General features: G+C 41.2%; 1 protein-coding gene across 1 annotated transcript in view; it reads left to right on the top strand.

Moving 5' to 3' along the window:
• The first annotated feature begins 2,247 nt into the window (after positions 1–2,247).
• Positions 2,248–21,484, top strand: part of SEMA3C (semaphorin 3C) — a 198,632-nt gene continuing 179,395 nt past the window's right edge. The window contains exons 1-2 of the mRNA XM_089685854.1: positions 2,248–2,538; positions 11,579–11,725. Of these exons, the coding sequence (XP_089541980.1) occupies positions 11,623–11,725 (103 nt within the window). The 5' untranslated portion in view covers positions 2,248–2,538; positions 11,579–11,622. The remainder of the gene's footprint in view (positions 2,539–11,578; positions 11,726–21,484) is intronic.

The raw sequence follows: 21,484 nt of genomic DNA, 5'->3' as shown, positions 1-21,484 counted from the left end.
AGATGTGCTTTAATTGCAGACTGTCAGCTTTAATTTGAGGGTATTTACATCCAAATCAGGTGAACGGTGTAGGAATTACAACAGTTTGCAGATGTGCCTCCCACTTGTTAAGGGACCAAAAGTAATGGGACAGAATAATAATCATAAATCAAACTTTCACTTTTTAATACTTGGTTGCAAATCCTTTGCAGTCAATTACAGCCTGAAGTCTGGAACGCATAGACATCACCAGACGCTGGGTTTCATCCCTGGTGATGCTCTGCCAGGCCTCTACTGCAACTGTCTTCAGTTCCTGCTTGTTCTTGGGGCATTTTCCCTTCAGTTTTGTCTTCAGCAAGTGAAATGCATGCTCAATCGGATTCAGGTCAGGTGATTGACTTGGCCATTGCATAACATTCCACTTCTTTCCCTTAAAAAACTCTTTGGTTGCTTTTGCAGTATGCTTTGGGTCATTGTCCATCTGCACTGTGAAGCGGCGTCCAATGAGTTGTGAAGCATTTGGCTGAATATGAGCAGAAAATATTGCCCGAAACACTTCAGAATTCATCCTGCTGCTTTTGTCAGCAGTCACATCATCAATAAATACAAGAGAACCAGTTCCATTGGCAGCCATACATGCCCACGCCATGACACTACCACCACCATGCTTCACTGATGAGGTGGTATGCTTAGGATCATGAGCAGTTCCTTTCCTTCTCCATACTCTTCTCTTCTCATCACTCTGGTACAAGTTGATCTTGGTCTCATCTGTCCATAGGATGTTGTTCCAGAACTGTGAAGGCTTTTTTAGATGTCGTTTGGCAAACTCTAATCTGGCCTTCCTGTTTTTGAGGCTCACCAATGGTTTACATCTTGTGTTGAACCCTCTGTATTCACTCTGGTGAAGTCTTCTCTTGATTGTTGACTTTGACACACATACACCTACCTCCTGGAGAGTGTTCTTGATCTGGCCAACTGTTGTGAAGGGTCTTTTCTTCACCAAGGAAAGAATTCTTTGGTCATCCACCACAGTTGTTTTCCATGGTCTTCCGGGTCTTTTGGTGTTGCTGAGCTCACTGGTGCGTTCCTTATTTTTAAGAATGTTCCAAACAGTTGTTTTGGCCACGCGTAATGTTTTTGCTATCTCTCTGATGGGTTTGTTTTGTTTTTTCAGCCTAATGATGGCTTGCTTCACTGATAGTGACAGCTCTTTGGATCTCATCTTGAGAGTTGACAGCAACAGATTCCAAATGCAAATAGGACACTTGAAATGAACTCTGGACCTTTTATCTGCTCATTGTAATTGGGATAATGAAGGAATAACACACACCTGGCCATGGAACAATTGTCCCATTACTTTTGGTCCCTTAACAAGTGGGAGGCACATATGCAAACTGTTTTAATTCCTACACCGTTCACCTAATGTGGATGTAAATACCCTCAAATTAAAGCTGACAGTCTGCAGTTAAAGCACAGCTTGTTTGTTTTATTTCAGATCCATTGTGGTGGTGTATAGAGCCAAAAATGTTAGAATTGTGTCGATGTCCCAATATTTATGGACCTGACTGTATATATTGCCATTTGTAGACACTATAACTTTCATGTAAACCAATTAGTTTACACATACTGGGATTTTGTTTAGAAAAGATATGTAGCTGAATACATTTCGACCTAAATTTATGACAAAATTAGATATTTATAATTTTTTTTACTGGACATGTTTTATAGCAAAAAGTAAAAATTATTATTATTTTTTTCAAAATTGTCTGTCTTTTGTTTATAGCGCAAAAAATTAAAAACACAGAGGAGATCAAATACCCCCAAAACGAAAGCTCTATTTGTGGGAAAAAAGCACATATATTTCATTTGGGTACAGGGTTGCATGACCGTGCAATTGTCAATGTAACGCATGGCCTGGTCAGGAAGAAGGGGGTAAGTCCCCTGGAGGGCAAGTAGTTAAAAAAGGTGCAAAATACTCCATGAGCTGTTCAAGGGAATGGGATGCCCTTTGCTATTGAGCAAAATAAACGAGAAAAGAGCATTAGTGTGATGCTAATGGGGTCTTAATGTTCAACGTGGACGCCCTTTGGGAAATGGGCTTGAAAGTGGTCAGGTGTGGGTCTCCTTTAAAGTCGTGCTGAGTGTTCTCTTCATAGATATCAGTAGGATGACCCGATGTGTGGAGTCCCCTCCATGGTGTCGGTAATCGGTGGATGAGGAGTGATGAGGAGGGTGTGGCGGAGCAGTGCTGGCTCAGGCGGTGTGATGACGGAGGCAGGACACAGACACAGGGAGAGAGGGGGAGCAGAGGAGAGCAGAGCTGTAATCGGAGCCCGGCTACTTTCCATTCAGTGTCAGAGCGGAGCGCAGCCCTGGGAAGAGTTCACACTCAGGATTACTCTACAAAGTCGGAGCAGCAGGCGGCTCACTGGAAGAGATTTACTAAGAAGAGGGGGATTGGGGATGGGAAAGGAGCTCAATGAAATCTGACAGTCTGATAATCCAGGACCTGGGGAGAGACATTGATGGCTGAGAGCTTCTGATTTCCTCTAAAGTTGGGTAAGTGATGGGATAAGTCCTATTGTGGAAGTGCCAGTCTGAGCATTAGAGAGGGTTGAGTGAGCTGGGTGACCTACAGATCTATGTGTCCTGTAGGTCTGGGTGTCCTATAGATCTGTGTGTCCTATAGATCTATGTGTCCTGTAGGTCTGTGTGTCCTATAGATCTATGTGTCCTGTAGGTCTGTGTGTCCTATAGATCTATGTGTCCTGTAGGTCTGTGTGTCCTATAGATCTATGTGTCCTGTAGGTCTATGTGTCGTATAGATCTATGTGTCCTGTAGGTCTGGGTGTCCTATAGATCTATGTGTCCTGTAGGTCTGGGTGACCTATAGATCTATGTGTCCTGTAGGTCTGTGTGTCCTATAGATCTATGTGTCCTGTAGGGCTGTGTGTCCTATAGATCTATGTGTCCTGTAGGTCTGGGTGTCCTATAGATCTATGTGCCCTGTAGGTCTGTGTTTCCTATAGATCTATGTGTCCTGTAGGTCTGTGTCATATATGTTATATAGATCTATATGTCCTGTAGATCTATGTTATATAGATCTATGTGTCCTGTAGGTCTGTGTGTCATATAGATCTATGTGTCCTGTAGATCTATGTCATATAGATCTATGTGTCCTGTAGATCTATGTCATATAGATCTATGTGTCCTGTAGGTCTGTGTGTCATATAGATCTATGTGTCATGTAGGGCTGTGTGTCATATAGATCTATGTGTCCTGTAGGTCTGTGTCATATAGATCTATGTGTTTTGTAGGTCTGTGTTTCCTATAGATCTATGTGTCCTGTAGGTCTGTGTGTTATATAGATCTATGTGTCCTGTAGGTCTGTGTCATATAGATCTATGTGTCATGTAGAGCTGTGTGTCCTATAGATCTATGTGTCCCGTAGGTCTGTGTCCTATAGATCTATGTGTCCTGTAGGTCTGTGTCATATAGATCTATGTGTCCTGTAGGTCTGTGTCATATAGATCTATGTGCCCTGTAGGTCTGTGTGTCCTATAGATCTATGTGTCCTGTAGGTCTGTGTGTCATATAGATCTATGTGTCCTGTAGGTCTGTGTCATATAGATCTATGTGTACTGTAGGTCTGTGTGTCATATAGATCTATGTGTCCTGTAGGTCTGTGTGTCCTATAGATCTGTGTGTCCTGTAGGGCTGTGTGTCCTATAGATCTATGTGTCCTGTAGGGCTGTGTGTCCTATAGATCTATGGGTCCTGTAGGGCTGTGTGTCCTATAGATTTATGTGTCATGTAGGGCTGTGTCACATGGATCTATGTGTCCTGTAAGTCTGCGTGTCATATAAATCTATGTGTCTTGTAGGTCTGTGTGCCCTGTAGGTCTGTGTGCCCTATAGATCTATGTGTCCTTTAGGTCAGTGTGCCCTATAGATTTATGTGTCCTGTAGGTCTGTGCCATATAGATCTATGTGTCCTGTAGGTCTGTGCCTCATATAGATCTATGTGTCCTGTAGGTCTGTGCCTCATATAGATCTATGTGTCCTGTAGGTCTGTGTCTCATATAGATCTATGTGTCCTGTAGGTCTGTGTGCCCTATTTCTGTGTGCCCTGTAGGTCTATATGCCCCTTAGGTCTGTGTACTCCATAGCACTGTGTCATATAGATCTGTGTGTTCTATAGGTATGTGAGGTGTATAGGTCCTAGCTATTGAGTGTCATATAGGTCTGACTCCTATTAGTCTGTGCACCCTATAGGTTTGTGTGCCCTATCTCTGTGTGCTCCGCTCTGTAGGTCAGTGTTTCCTACCTCTGTATGTCCTATAGATCTGTGTCCTCTGTGTGTGCTCTGACAGTGAATTATAGGATGGGCACCTGCACCTCCCTGCACTCGCACACACACAGAAATCCTCATCTATCCCTGATCCCACATGGCTTACTTCCAGATCTTTTGTTGTAGACAAATATGCAGTACATTCCTCCTCACCTGCCAAGGAGCAGAGCATTGCACTCATCACTAGTCATTATATGACAAATACTGGCTTCACTCTAAAATCCCATCTTGGGGCATTGTAATCCCCCCCAGTACAAAAAGCTGAGCATTGTCTCAGTTTCTTTTTTGTTTTCATTTACCTTTTTTTTTTCTCTCTCTCTTTTCGTGTTATTTTGTTTTACTATAACACACTGCGTTTTTGGCCCCTTGGACTTTAATGGGAGCATATGCAAAATGCACAAACAATGCATGAAAATGCAGACACATAAGTGTTGGGCATGGGGGAACACATTAACATTGTATACATAATAATGAAAAGAAGACAAAGACAAGTGTGGTAACTCAGGAAGATCAATGAGCAGCAATGTTTCCTTGTACAGATTAGGCTGTTGACATGCAGGTGACCCTACTTATCCTGCTGCTGACAATTTGTTAGAATCTGCAGCAACAGGATCACTAAAGTCTGCCTGTTGTCCCTGTGGAATCACTCTCCCTTTAGCTGAGGCAGTGAGATGTCACTTTCCGCCCTTGCAAGATTGAAATTTAGCATTTGTGCCAGCTACAGAATGACATCTTGCGGCATCTGTCCACAGAGGTAGCAATTCTATCGGGGGACTCCAGCAGCATTTTTTATCAATCTTTCCTCTGGCAATTTGATGCTAGTGGCACACATGCCAATGTGTCATCATTCTAAAGATGACCACATGCTATACAATCTGCATTAGATCTACCATCAACTATGTAGTGTAGGTGCTTCTATGATTGGATACTAATTGAAGATATTGGTTGAGCTTGTCCTCATAGTTTTGGTAACTCTGAATAAAACTGTACAGAGATTATCCAATCAGATTGTATAGTGTATGGCCAGCCTTACGTACACACGATGAGAATATCGGACAAATGATCATCTGTTTTTTTTTTTTTGCATGCTAGTCTCATGTTGATAATGAAGAGGTTACTAAAGTTAGGAAAATTCTTGTAAGACAGAATACAACTTTGGAAGTGATGTAATGTATTGTACTGTAATGTATTTTTTCCGTTTCCGAGCATGTACGGTTTTTGTCACTCTATTTTTTGACGGACGACTACTGTACTTATTAAATTAAAATTGTTCATTCTGGTATCATACAAAAAAAATTTGTGTGCTTGTCCTTTCGTATCATTTCTCATTAACTGATCAGCTCTCGAAAGCAGTGAACTAATGATCTTTGAAAGCGGTATTTATTGTCCAATTTTCTTATCATGTGTAGCAGGCTTTACTGTGAGCTAGCGTCTAACAGGTTGTTTTGAATAATAGCACACGATTCAGCTTGTAATACATCTTTAACTGCTTCCCGATCGCCGTATAGCAGAAGTACTGTTACAGGGCTGCAGGGATGCACAAAATTACCTATATATATGTGATTTTGTATATCCCGGTAGGGGACGTGAGCGCGCGCTCTCTATTCATGCTGCTATTGGCTCCTTGGCATGTCAATCACCGGGTCCCAGCTGCAAATCCTCGGTGATCGTCTGTGGAGCTGACAGGGGAGAGGTCTGTATGTACACAACACAAATATCTCCCCTGTCAGCACAAACAGGCTGCTTTGTATTGCTCTGCACAGCAGAGCAATACAAAGCAGCTTGTCTACATAGTAAAACACACACAGCACACAGTTAACCCTTTGATTGCCCCAGATGTTAACCCCTTCCTGCCCAGTGTCATTAGTACAGTGTCAGTGCTTTTTATTAGCACTGATCACTGTATTAGTGTCACTGGAGATATCAGTGGCAGTTAGTTCCCTCCCAATGTGAGAATGCCCCCTGCAGTAAGTGTTTGATCGCCGTCATTACTAGTAAAAGAAAAAAAATTCCAATATATATATACCGCCATTTATAGATGCTATAAATTTCACGTAAACCAGTTAATTTACACATATTGGGATTTTTTTTAGCAGACATGTAGTAGAATCCATTTTGGCCTAAATTTATGACGAAATTTGATTTTTTAAATTTTTGTTATTGGATATGTTTAAAAGCAAAAAGTCAAAATTATAGTTTTTTTTTTGTTCCAAAATTGTCTGCTTTTTTTGTTTATCACGCAAAAAAAAAAACGCACAGGCGATCAAATACCACAGAAAGCTCTATTTGTGGGGGAAAAAGGACATAAATTTCATTTATGTACAATGTTGCATGACTGCGTAATTGTCAGTTAAAGTAACGCAGCGCCGTATCGCAAAAAATGGCCTGGTCAGTAAGGGGGGTAAATCCTCTGGAGGGCAAGTGGTTAATAAAGAAAAGTGCATTAACCCCTGCCTGTCAGGAATAATCCTTTCCACTGTCTTACTGAATGACCATGAAGGTCTGTGTATGTACTGTAATTACAAAGCAAGTCAGTGCAGACATGCTGTTTCAATTGTGTAGAGAGCAAGTGTAGTGCACATGTGCCTATTACTGTAAATCAAAAGCCTTGACATTTACTGCGTGTGTCAGTGCTGGAAAATGTGATTGGGGATATTAAATAGACTAGTCATGCCTACAGGCGAACGTTTGTCAGATTGTAGCTGTCACCGGTCCATCGGCTCATCCTTTCTCCCATTGCATTTCAGCAGAGATTGGCGTGCTGTTACACCCGGTGAATGGTAATCCCCCCCAATTTAGGTTTGTGTTTGAACAGAGCTGATACTCGGTTTGTTTTAGCTTACCACGTCTTCAGACGATGAGCTTCTAATGTGTTCTTTGCGTTTGAAGAATAGTCCGTGAGATGTTGTCACAGCTGAAACAATTTTGGATAGGCATTTTGTGTTTATACTTTTATAGACAAGTTTATTATGTTGTGTTATAAACTAGAGCAGCCTGTTCACACTGTACACAGGTAGTATTTATTTGTTGTAAAACATTGGAACATCCTGTAATAACGTGTTATGAGCTCACTTCATGGAACACGGGGACAAGACATATTCCCTTGTGTTGGCCGGCTTTTCTTTCTGTTCCGTAAGGCTCAATTTCCAGCAGGTGGAGTTAGCTTTCAAATAGGAGAATTCTTCTAGAAGTTAGGACTTAGGCTAGGTTCACATATGTGCGGGTGGTGCTGCTGCGGATCCGCTGTAAACTCCGCGCAGTCACACCACCCGCACAGAGGAATGCGGACCCGCGGGCGGGTGCCATTAGTTCTAATGACACGCTGCCTGCACTGGAATACGCAACCGTACTGGGAACCTGAGGTTCCCGTGCAGGCTGTGTCTTCAGAAGAAGTGCAGGGACTTCTTCCCTGCGTGTCGAACGAATAGCCTCTCGTGCCTGCGTAAAACGCGGCCCACACGGCCGCATATATGTGAACCAGGATTTAAAGTAGTTGTAAACCTCAGACATGAAATATGAACAAAGCATACCCCTCTACAGTGTGTACTTGTCTCAATCCAGAGTACTAAGTGTCATTTCTGTCCATTGCCTTTTTCCATTGCTATAAGCACTATAATCACTTCTGTCGAGTTTTCCTGACACCAAGAAAAAGAAATGGTGACAGAGGAGGGCACAGCCTGTGATTAACAGCCTCAGCTCTGTTCCTGTTTGCTGTGTGAAGGGGGGGTGTCCCTTCCCTCCAATCAGCTTTCATATATCTCCTCACGTATTGTACATTTAGCTCCCCACCCCCTGCTTTTCAGAGCTGAGTGATCCTGTGTAAATTCTGCACTTTGATTGGATGTTGGGGACAGATGGCTGTAGTTAAACAGATACAACTTATGTAGAAGAATTTGTTTCATCTCTCTGAGAGAGATTTACTAAAACTAGGGCACTGAGAATCTGGTGCAGCTGTGCATGGTAGCCAGTCAGCTTCTAACTTCAGCTTGTTCGATTAAAGTGTTACTAAACCCCGAACCCTGCATTCACTATATCTGGTCTCCAATAGTACACACAACATGGAAATGCAATTATTTTAGTAAATATAAACTGCTAAATACCTTTTCTCATCAGCAGTTATAGCAGTGACTTCTATCAGTGTCCAGCAGAGCACTGGTTAAAGCTTGTAGGAGGAGTTTTCTTTCTGCTCTAGGAGGATGCAGAACCCCTGATCTCTGTTTGGACAGTGCTGATTGGCCCTGTTTTCATCACATGTACTCTCCCCAAAAAACACCTCTAGCAAGAGGGGGGCACTGGAAGAGGGGGAGGATCAGAGAAGACAGGATAAAACAGCCTTTTTACACAATGCAGAGGATTAACCCCTTAGGTTCCACAGTGAGTATAACAAGCATGCTTTACTGCATATACAGACTGATTTTACTGTTGTGGGTTTAGTAACACTTTAGGCCAGGTTCACTCCTGTATGTTTTTCTATGCATTTTGCAGGGACACCATGCATGCCATTTATCATGATTTCCTATGGATCACATTCACATCTATGCAGTTTTTGCGGGTGCGTTTTTTGGAAAGGGTCAGGGACTTCTTTTCCTGCAGCAGTTTGCGTTTTTAGTCCAATAGACTTCAATAGAACCGCATATAAAACGCAAGTGTTGTATTTTGTGTGCTTTTTTTGGTGCATTTTAAACAAATTTTTGCTGCATTTGTAACCTGTCCAGCCACAAATTGTCCAAAAAAAATGCAAAACGCATCAAAAACGCATGTGCGGACACACAAAATGCACCGCAAAAGGCACTGCAGAAAGTGATCAAACGCAAGCTGCATAGGTGTGAACCTAGCCTTAAGCTGTGACAATATTACCTGGAAGCTGATTGGTTTCTATACAGAGCTGCACCAGATTTTGCACTTTCCAGTTTTAGTAAATAACCCCCAGGGTATCTCCTGAGGCCACTCATTTCACTGGGTATATGTAAGGGTTTACAAACACTTTAAGATGGGAATACACACATAGAATATTTTCGTACAGCCTGTGGGCTGAGCCAAAATAATCTAACAGATCGAATCCAGGCTATACAATACAGATGAAAGAATCTAGTGCTATTCTAATTCATACAGCCTATTGTATTCTAACAGCCATAACCAGCACCTGTCAGAATACCGGAACAACGGCTGCATCTGGTTGGATGCAGTGGCTGTTCGGTTGACAATTTTCTGCTTGACTCCTTCAATATTTAATCAAAGGTTGTCAGGTAGGAGGCAGCCACAAGGGCCATCCATGTAGCAAATTTTGACCAGTTGCTCGGGAACTTGCTGAAATGTTTATAGTGTGTACACATCCTTACTACAGTATCATAATAGTGCTGCCTTTTTGTTATTCGCTTATCTGGATCACTGGGAGACCTGCCATTGTGCATTGAGAAATCCAGTAGTGAATAACCTACCATGAAAAGGTACACGTTAGAATTTTTGTTAGAGAATTACGCCCCATGCTCGGGAGTGAGAGATCTCTGTTTAATTGTATACTGAGCAGATGCTCAGCAATTAATCTGTAAAGAAAAGGTACAGTTTGTCAATGAAGTCATGTCAGTGAAACATTCGTCCTATGCGCTTACATTTCTATTTGAGCACACCCTAATTGGGGTTGATTTACTAAAGAAGTAGAGACTGTTCCCTTAGCTAAATACAGGTGAAACTCAAAAATTTAGAATATCGTGCAAAAGTTCATTTATTTCAGTAATGCAACTTAAAAGGTGAAACTAATATATGAGATAGACTCATTACATGCAAAGCAAGATAGTTCAAGCCATGATTTGTCATAATTGTGATGATTATGGTTTACAGCTCATGAAAACCCCAAATCCACAATCTCAGAAAATTAGAATATTACATGCAATCAATAAAACAAGGATTGTACATAGAACAATATCGGACCTCTGAAAAGTATAAGCATGCATATGTACTCAGTACTTGGTTTGGGCCCCTTTTGCAGCAATTACTGCCTCAATGCAGCGTGGCATGGAAATTATCAGCCTGTGGCACTGCTGAGGTGTTATGGAAGACCAAGATGCTTCAATAGCGACCTTCAGCTCTTCTGCATTGTTCGGTCTCATGTCTCTCATCTTTCTCTTGACAATGCCCCATAGATTCTCTATGGGGTTCAGGTCAGGCGAGTTTGCTGGCCAATCAAGCACAGTAATCCCATGGTCATTGAACCAGGTTTTGGTGCTTTTGGCAGTGTGGACAGGTGCCAAGTCCTGCTGGAAAATGAAGTCAGCATCCCCATAAAGCTCGTCTGCAGAAGTCATCGTCATCACGTGGCTGAGAACAGCTGTACCCACTCCTTCCCCAGCCTGGTGCTCCAATGAGCACTGCAGGAGCAGAGCAGAAAGCGGTGACTGACATTTATCGCCCCAAGCAGACTGAGAACTGAGCGGTCACGGATCTTGAAGCCAATGTGGGACAGCTGCAGCTTACACTGATGCTGCAGCATAGAGGTGAGTATGGATGGTTGTTTGTTTGTTTTTTTTGTACAACCCCATACATCTGTAGGCCCCTTTCACACTGATGGTCCGATCGGGTCCACCTGTCAATTTTTTTGACGGTCCCGATCGGACCATATATAGCTCCCTATGGAGCGGCGGGTGTCAGTGGACATGGTCCTGCTGGCAACCGCCAGCATCTGATCTGATCCTGTACACTAAAAACAGACAAGTTGGGATCCGTTTCCTATCCATCTGGCGGATCAGATCGGATGACAATTGGATGGAAACGGACAGGCGGATCATTTCCATTCAACTGCCCCATAGAAAACAACGGGCTGTGTCTGCATCCGCTTTGTATCAGCAGAGCGGACACAAACCTGCCATCTGCTTGCTTAGTGGGGATCAGCAAAGAGATCCCCCTGCTGAGCAAGTGGATCCGCTGAGGGGTCCACCCCATCTGATTTTTTTATTTTTTTTATGTTTTTTTCTTTCATTGTGTCTGTGTTGTTTTGTTGTTAACCAAGAAGACCTTGCCTTTTGATTCAAGGTCCTCTTTAACTCTACTGAATAGTCTCAACTCCTTTAGTAAATCAACCTCATTGTTTTCAGAAGGTAAATGGAATGATCACAATTTATAGAACGTATGGTACTCTCTGAATACTATGTGCTATTTTTATATCTTATTTTTCATAATTGACAAGTGGTCAGCATGTGTATGGCAAATGTTGTTGGAGACTTGGAGTTAATTGCATCACATATTTCTTTTACAGTTGGCTTGGTCTGGTTTAAAAGAAGATACTAACGATAAACTGAAATGGCCTTTGTGGGGATCCGCGTTTTGTTTGGGCTAGCCATTTACACCATTAGTCTGGTGGAATCTCTGCAGCCGCAAGCAAGAGTCCTCCTGACATTCAACGGTAAGATTCATAAGCCGGATCTACAAAGGTTAAAAGCAGCGGATATCATTTCCTATGGTGTGAGAGCATGTCAGTTCTGGGCAATGAAAGAAAAATCTTTGAAGAATGATGTGTAGATATCCAATACGAAATAAGAGCTATACATTAATATATAAATCATAGTCAGGGGAAAAGTGCAGAGCAGATAGTCATGCTAGCATAACACGCCTAGTCATTGCAATGTCTGCTTTTGATTGATATTGCTGCTACTGCGTGTTGGACCTGATTCAAGGTTAGAACGAGATGTATAGTGTACATTGCATTCAAGTAGGCAGTCTAGACTTGGCAGGGTTTGGCCGCTTAATATTAAATCAAGTTTTACATTATGAAAAAGACAAACATTCCTAAAACCTGAATACACACCAGGGAAATCTACAGTATGTATGAAGAAAGCCCAGGAACTGAAATGTAGAACAAAAGAATGATTTGCCTTTGAAACCTTTCACATTACGTCAGTGCTAAACCTTTAAAATAAATGTGTTTCAATAAGTATGTGGGTTATTGCTGTATTGGTATTTTTTTTTTTTCTGAACAGTTTGCAGATTGTGTCCAACCATAAAACTGGCCACATATTATAATGGTAGACCTATTAGATCAGCAATATTTAGCAATATTTACTCAACTGCTGTAGAGAGATTGTAGTGATACGCCACTCTCCCGCCACCACTCTCCCGCCGCCACTCTCATGTGAGATTGGCGGCTAAACATGTAAGTGAATACCTTTTGGTCGGATGTTTTAATATATGTTCATAAAGCTCTTGGTTTTGGATATCCGTTTTTAATAAAATTACTACACTGTAAGACCTTTTTCATTGTTGATGGTCTTTTGTGGTCTCAACGGGCTAAGAGAGTGGTGGAGGGAGATTGATTCGTTTGGGGCACCTTTTCTTGGAGAAGAGCTTCATTTTCTAACAAAGCATTGTTTGCTGTTCTATTTATTTAGATAGCAACTGTGTCTGGTGAGTGTGCATTTTTATTAAGCCCTGGTTCACACTGATGCGGTGCAGAATTCGCAGCATTTTCTGTGCGAATTTCGCATCAGAATCGCACCACATTCATGCAAACTGCTGCGGGTGTGTATGTTACGTTAACAATACCCCAAAAGCGGTGAGATGTGCAGAATCGGATCACATAGATGTGAATACCCATGCGATCCGATTCTAGTGTGGACCAAAAAAAGGGTCCTGCATGTTTTTGGTGCGGGTGCGTTGTGTATGGTTAGTGTATAGTGTATGGCTCCAATCACACCGCACACAAATGTGATTCCTGTACGAATCACATGCGATATACCGCACCACATATATGTGAACCCAGGCTCAACGTGGAGCTTCAGTACTATTCAAGTCACTATACTGTATGTGGAAACCATTTGAAGATGTAATAATGCACAGTAGAAGATTGTCCTTAAATATTTGAAATTGTTGGACTGTTTATATATTTTCTTTTTCTGATTGACACACTTTGTCACGGGTGTTGTTGTTTACTATTCATTTGTGTTTATCTAAGCACTGCAAATAACTGTATTTATGTATTATTTTGGTGCTTTTTGTGTATGAACACTTTTTGCTAGCAGCTAATCGCTATCACTGAGCGCTGACACTTTTTTTTTCTTTAATAGATTTGAATATTTACCAATATTCGTAAAGCGTGGGGGCATACTTTATTTCATTTGTTAGATATTTATAAAGTGCTGACAATATTCACAAGCACAGTTATTGCACCTTACTTGCATACACGCACTAAGGACAAATTACTTACCACTAGGCTGCGTTCACACCTGTGCGTTTCCTGAACGCATGACAAAACATACAAAAATGTGCATTTTGGCATGCATTTCAGAAACGTGTTGCAAACGTGCCTGCAATCGTGGTTCGTGGTTGCGGTGCCAATAATTGTTAATAACCCCTTAAGCATGGGAAGCAGACTTTTTGTTTTGCCGCAAATTTGTCGCATGACAAAACATGCTACAAACGTGCCAAAATGTCCAGTGATAAAAACGCCCGCTGCTCCACGATCAAAACGTTCTGGAACTACTTTGGGGTGTTTTTGGCGCATAGGCAGTCCATTCAAGTGAAGTGGGCAGCACCCAGTGCAATGTGGATTAGCAATGTGCATAAAACACACAAGTGGGAACACGTGTTCCCACTAAGCTCAGGTTTGAATAGGGCCTTACAGTGTAAAAAAAATGTATATACTTGCCTATTTTCAGCCTGCTCTGGTCCGGTTACGTGATCTCCTCTATGTCTGCCAGCGGCAGATGCAGGGAGAGGAGGGAGCGCTCCACAGTGGCTGAAAAAGGTGGGAGCAGTGATGTCACCTTTTGCTCCTATGGCCCATTTGTTGTTGGCGCTCCCTCCTCCCCACTGAAGCCCATGCTAGACACGGGGACTGAGTCACGTGACTGGAGTGGAGCTACCTGAAAAAAGGTAAGCATATATATCATTTTTACACGGGTTACTTAGTACAGGTATTAGGAGTATATGAGACATTTTTAATGCTAGTGAGGTTTAAACTTAAATTTCATTTAAAGGGATGGTTCTCACCAGAACTTGGTATGGGAAAGGTGCTTTTCGTACAATGTGCTTGAACCTTTGCGATTTGCTGTGAATACCAAAATATTGTCAATGGCACCCCAAATGCAGATCGCAATCTCAGTGCTCCAAATCATGGTGCGGCACATTTTTAAAAGTAGCGCATGCAAATAAATGGATTGGAAAATCGCATTGCGTGGGAAAATGCAAGAATTGTGCAGGAACACAGTACACGTTCCTGTGCGATTCAGGTGTGAACTTGCCCTAAGCCTTGTGCGTTATAACATGCTGTGAAGAAAATGCACTTTTATTTTTAATATACACACATACCCTAGGTTCACACCTAAGTGTTTTTCTGCCGCGTTTTGCAGAATTGCAGTACAGTCCATTTAACATGATCTCCTATGGGACAGGTTCACATCTCCGTGTTTTCAACTGATGCGTTTTTTGGAAAGGGTTAGGGACTTCTTAGAATGAAAAAAAGTTATGTTTTTGGTTCTATAGACTTCAATGGAAACGCAGAAAAGCATGTATTGTGTTATAGCTGCATTTTTGCTGCATTTTTCTTTTTAAATCTGTCTAGCAATAAGAAAAATAAGAATAAATGAAAAAAAAAAACGCGGCCAAAACGCAGTGCAGAAATGCCTCAAACACAACCTGCATAGGTGTGAACCTAGACTTAGGGCACATGAAGCTTTATTAATTGTGCATTGTTTGTTATAAATGAAATATACCTAACAGAACCCAGGAAGGGTTTCCTTGCTCCAACTATAAAACAATTGTGATTTACTTTAGCACTAATACTTTAAGCGTTTGCATAAATCAGGAGGTATGTAGCTAAGTGTGCCATTTAAAGTATGTGTGGTAAGAAAGCCGTAATGTCTGTCAAATCCTATTTGGATTTTGAAACCCTCCATTTATCCATTCATCCAATTACTCCCAGAACTGCCTAGAAAGCTGCTCTCAAATGGAGTGTGTTTTGCATGAAAATCAGCTCAGTGGCTTCCCACTGCTGAATATATTTATGAGCTGCTATGTCTGCTGCCACATAAGGTGAAGTGAGAATAGTAACGCTGATTATTAGCCAAGTCACTTGATTAATTCCATCATTTAGGCTTTGTCTAACCTGCAACTTTCTTCTGAAAGGCCAATGCTATCTTTAGAAGAAAGCCTTCTATCAGTACACAGTAATTATGTACTCCAAGGAAAATTCGAAAAAAAGAAAATGGTTCTGTTCAACTTCTTACTGCCTACACACTGACACGGCATGAGCATGCGTCTCCCTGTGCTTCATATACCTTTAGTTTTTTATACATGCTTAAATTGAACCCGTCATGAGACAACTCTAGGGGCTGCCATCACTGACTTCCTTTTGAAAATACATGTTGCCTGACTGCCTGGTTTTAATAGTTTCTGAGTCACTTACCTGAAATAGGAATTTTTCTAAACCAGAGATGTCAAACAGAAGTCCTAAGCACATGGCAGAGCAACCAGCATTTTCAGAAGGAGAGATTAAAGAAGGCATCCTCCACGCATCTCTCATGCTAGGTTTCCTTTATAGGTGAGCTATGTCTTTACAAATATAGTGTGTCTAAGCCAAGGTTACCGTTCCGTGGAACCCTAGAGATTGCTAGGGGTTCCTAAGCCAAAAAGCGATTTCTGCCTCCCAGAGTAACCATAATACCGGGGATATCAAACAGAAGTCCTAAGAACATGGCAAAGCCCCCAGCATTTTCAGAAGGAGAGGTTAAAAAAAAACATCCTCCATGTATCTCTGATGCTAGGTTTCCTTTATAGGTGAGCTATGTCTTTACAAATATAGTGTGTCTAAGCCAGGGTTAACGTTGCATGGAACCCTAGAGATTGCTAGGGGTTCCTCAGCCAAAAAGTGATTTCTGCCTCCCAGAGTAACCATGATACCAGGGATGTCAAACAGAAACCCTAAGCACATGGCAGAGCCACCAGCATTTTCAGAAGAAGAGGTTAAAGAAGGCATCCTCCATGTATCCCTGATGCTAGGTTTCCTTTATAGGTGAGCTACGTCTTTACAAATATAGTGGTGTCTAAGCCAAGGTTACCGTTCCGTGGAACCCTAGAGATTTCTAGGGGTTCCTCAGGCAAAAAGCAATTTCTGCCTCAAAGAGTAACCACTGACACCAATAACCTTTTTAGCTATCTGTAAGGTTGGGATTCTTCCAAAGGACCACAAATGTAAGGAATATTTTTCACACTCACCATCACACTAATATACTGTGAGCTATAAATAAAATTATTATTATTAGGGGTTCCATGAAGCCAAAAAATTGTTTCAAAAGTTCCTTCATTTTGAAAAGGTTGAAGGCTGGTCTAAGCCAAAAAGCAATTTATTGCAAGCATACCATTTCTCACTCACCTTTCTGTATAAGAACAAAAGAACCAAGATAGGGCCACAGAACCTCACATTTCTGCTATGGGCCATAATATAAAGGGGAATGGTTCTGTAATCATCAGAGCTAATGCAAAACAAAATAACTAATAACTTATTGGGCTCTTTGCCTGACTGTTTACAAGATTTCCAGCAAGATTAACCTAGTTCACCAAACAGATATAAAATATTGATAGTGCTGAAGATCTCAGCACTTACCAGGCTAATGCAGGCCATAGACGGGTTGTTTATCGGCCGAATTTTCATCCGCATGAAAAATCAGCCGATATTCATGCCGTTAGTGGGGCCAGCCCGTCTGCCGTTTTTCGCGGATCTTCTCATTTATTTTTATCGGTCATGCTGGAAAATCCATGAAAAACTGCCATTTTTCGTGGACATTGGTGGCAGCATTGGCAACGGCACCAACCGATTTTTCATTTATCAGCCGACAGTTTGGCTGATAAAAGGCCCGTCTATGGCCTGCATTACTCTGTTTTTTTTTCTTTAAAGGCTGCAATTGCATATTTCAAAATGGACTTTTCACCAGTTCCTCCTTTAGGGTGGCTCTATTCCCTTGCAAGGTCCCATGGAGCCACCTGTTTGTGTACACTTCCAGCTGGCAGTGCACGTAATATGCAGCGTGTATGCACACATATAGGCTCCATGCACACTAGTGGTTTTTTAAAGCTCAAAAAATGCTGGGAAAAACACTGGATAAAAAATGGTGGTAATAGCGTTTTTTTAGTAGCGTAGTAGCATTCAGAAGCGTTTAGAAGCATTTAGGAGCATTAGCATTTTATTAGCATTTTTACAGTACATGTAGAGGAAAAGAAAAAGCTAGAAAAAAGCTGTTAGGAGCATTTGAGTAGCATTTAGGTGCATTTTTTTTCCTGCTGGAAACATTCTCCAAAAAAACTCTACAAAAACTATTTTTTTTTCTCCTTCTAGATGTTGAAGCTCAAAAAAATGCTTATCGCCTAAAGTAGTGTGCATGGACACATAAAATAACACTATTTAGCTTTTAGGAGCAGAAAAACAAAATATATTCATAATAACTTCTTTGAGCAAAAAAAACACTAGTGTGCATGCAGGCTAAATGTAAACCAGGCCAATTACCTGTTATGGGTATTGTTTGCAGATTGTGTTTATACTATTATTATAATACAGGATTTATATAGCGCCAACTGTTTGCTCAGCGCTTTACAATATAACGGGAGACAATACAGTTCAATACAAGAGGGATTTGAGGGCCCTGCTCCTTGGAACTTACAATCTAGGAGAGAGGGGCTAGTGGTACAAAAGGTAGTAATTGTGGGGGATGGACTGGTTGGAAGAGCAGAAGATTCCAGTATTAGTTGAGGGCAGGATATGCTTCCCTGTAGAGAGAGGTTTTCAGAGATCACCTAAAAGTGAGCAGAGTAGGCGATAGTCTGATAAATTGGGGTAGAGAGTTCCAGAGCATGGGGGAAGCTCTGGAGACGTCCTGGAGACGAGCATGGGAGTGTTTTGAATTTTATCCGCTGGGCAATGGGAAGCCAGTGGAGGGATTGGCAGAGAGGGGTGGCAGATACAGAATGGTTAGTAAGGTGGATGAGTCTGGCAGCAGCATTCATGATAGACTGAAGAGGGGATAGCCTGCGATGAGGTAGGCCAATGAGGAGGGAGTTACAATAGTCAAGGATAGATATAACAAGGGAGTGAATAAGTTGCTTAGTGGTTTCTGAGGTTAGGAACGGGCGTATCTTGGAGATGTTGCGGAGGTGAAGTCTGCAAGATTTGGACAGCGATTGGATTTGGGGCTGAAAGGACAGATGGGAGTGTAGGATTACACCTAGTACCCTAGCATGAGGGGAGGGACTGATGATTGTGTTATTGATCTTGATGGAGAAGTCAGGGGAGTGGGCACGGGCTGGGGGGAATACTAAGAGCTCAGTTTTGGAAAGACTGAGTTTGAGGAAGTGGAGTGACATCCATGCCAATATGTCACTTAGTAGGTTAGTAATGCGAGAGGAGACTGAAGAGGTGAGGTGAGGGGTAGAAAGATAGATTTGTGTGTCATCAGCATGGTACTTAAAGCCATGGGAGTTGATCAAGTGACCAAGGGAGGAGGTGTAGATGGAGAAGAGAAGGGGTCCAAGGACAGAACCTGAGGGACCCCTACAGAAAGAGGGAGTGGAGAGGAGGAGGCAGCGTTATAGGTAATGCTGAAGGAGCGCTGCGATAGGTAGGAGGAAAAACTGGAGAGAGCAGAGTCTTTGAGGCCAAGAGAGTGGAGTTTTTTGAGGAGGAGGGGATGGTCAACCGTATCAAAAGCCATAGAGAGGTCAAGTAGTAAGAGTACGGAGTATACTGTTTAAATATTGGTTGTTTTAGTTTCTAATAGGAGTTCTGTCAATTGTTTTTTAGGTTGTCAGTAAAAAATATGTTCTGTCAATAAAATATTCATGTTCTGTCAGTTAAAAAAGTTGCGGGAGGTTGACAACCCTGGTTTAGTTACATATTACAAGTTGACTTACACAGGCACATATTTATTTGAGTTATTGACAACTGCAGTGTGTATGATCTGGAAAGAATGGAAGCAATCTGCTCCTGTAGTAGTCCACTGTGTAGAACATTTGGTGGAATTTGCCTTTGCAGATGTGTTATTATTCTCTGTTGTGAAAGTGCTGTGAAAGTTAGCATTGAAAATACAGCCAGTTCTGGTATGCTGGTCATATGTGCAGTTTATGGATGGGCTTCTGTGCAATCAAGTCACTTGCATGGGGTGCTGTAAAAGTATGCACAAGGGAGCACTTTAGGAGCTTTATTGATTTTACAGTGTTGCCTAGGCTCTTTCTTTTCTAGAAACTGTCTAATTGAAAAGAACATGCTCCTTTTTCTATCGTTTTTATTACTAATACAAATTAAAAATGCCAGGCTCATCCTTCTGATAGAAAGTCTAATGTGAGGAGCCAAGGAGTGTGAAAGTTAATGTGTAGAGGGTACAATTGTTCAGACATGAGCTTCCCTGCTGAGCCAAGGTCACTAATTGATTTCTGACCGAAATTAAAGCTTTTAATATGCCTAAAACATTCTGGGCCAACCACATTGGAGTGGGTAATAGATTGCCAAGGCTGAGAAGGCAGGGGAAGTACATTTTTATGGAGCTTCTATTTTGAGCTAAATGTCACACTAGTATTGAATAGTGACAGCAGACATGCATTAATCCTTCTCCGGTGTATTTCTTCTGCAGAAATTAGTGTGCGCTTTACAAATTTTATTTTAGTGAACATTTATCAGGATATTTAATACAAGTCACAAATTAGTGAAGACACTCTATACCACTATACACAGAAATGACAGATCAGAAGGATTATGTGTTTGAGAAATGAAACCTTTACTCTTAAAGAGTCTCAAGAAGTCTACTACAAATTGGATTACGGGTTTGAACAATTCTGGCTTTCCAGCTATTGAGAGAAGTTGAAAAAGAGATCCGGGTGAAACTGCTTTGTAAATCTGAGGTGTTCTAAGAGAAAATAGATAAAAGGCTTTTAGACCGGAACCTGCTGTAGTCAAAATGGCAACATTAATTATAACCCATAATGTAGCATAGAAAAAAAGTCTTTGGTTGCTTTTATGATTGCCAATGTTTGCACATTTCAGTCATTCTGTACATAGAACCTCTCCAGTGAGGAATGATGCAACAATTTTAACTATATTGTCAACTAAAAGTGAATATTTATAATAGGAGTCAAATGCCCTCATAAATGATCTGCATGTTCAATTGTTTGGAAGAACAAGAGAGGAGACAAAGGTCAGCCCTATCTGCACAGCCTATTGTTTCGGATAAGTTAGGCATTACTAATTCAACAACAGGCTGTCCTTCTTGTGCCTAGGCTGCTTTTTCTGATTAAAGTCCTATCTAAAGACCTATTCATCGTTGTTATCTATACATAAAATGGTTCTAAGTGTTCTGTTAGGGATACAGAGAGGAATTTTGGTGGCTAATTGCTTCTTGAGATACATACAGTATTTAATTAGCCTTCCGGAAGTTTTATGTTTTGCTTTTTTGTCTCCAAATTTAACAAAAAAATTGAACACATTGTATTTAGCATTTTACACATTTCTTGTGAAATGTTAGAAATGAAGAAGGCGCCATTATAGTTGTAGTATTTAGCTTTAAATACAAATTTTATACAATCAAGAGAACATGTTAGAATAATATGTATTCAAGGAACTAAAAGAATTGTGATGTTAAATACATTACTAGAATAAAATTGAGATCAGGGCTATATGTTAAAATACATTTATGTTTTGTTGATCTTTCCCACATCAACAGAATTAAAGGAATTAGGGGCCTGCGTATTTTCACATTGCAAAATTTCATTAAAGTCTCCTGTACAAAGGCAGAATACACTTGACCTGTGGCCTCTCCTAAGCCTGGGTGTGTGAGTGGTGTGGCTAATCAGCAATATGATGGCTTTCCAAGCACAGGAGTTTCTCAGTGGTATTTGCTTTCTATATTAACTGCATCATGAGTTTGGATGTGTGCCATAAAATGCAGCATTTATGCATATCAGTGAGGTCACAGAACGCAGGGCACTGCTGATATACATACTCTGTCACTTGGAATTCTTTTCAAGTAGCTGGGTGACATTCTTTCAAACTCAGCAATACTCATTTTCTAGATGACTGGAGATTCAGTATAGGAGAAAAGAATAATGCGAGTAAAAAAATTTCACTTATTGGGAGACCTCTATAAATAAACAGGTCATTTGGATGCTGACATTGGGCCTTATGCATAAA

Source organism: Staurois parvus, unplaced genomic scaffold (assembly GCF_062004578.1).
Source record: "Staurois parvus isolate SC_StPar_1 unplaced genomic scaffold, SC_StPar_1.0 ptg000019l, whole genome shotgun sequence".
NCBI lineage: Eukaryota > Metazoa > Chordata > Amphibia > Anura > Ranidae > Staurois > Staurois parvus.
The sequence above is the reverse complement of the archived record's forward strand: the minus strand, read 5'-3'. Positions and strand labels throughout refer to the sequence as shown.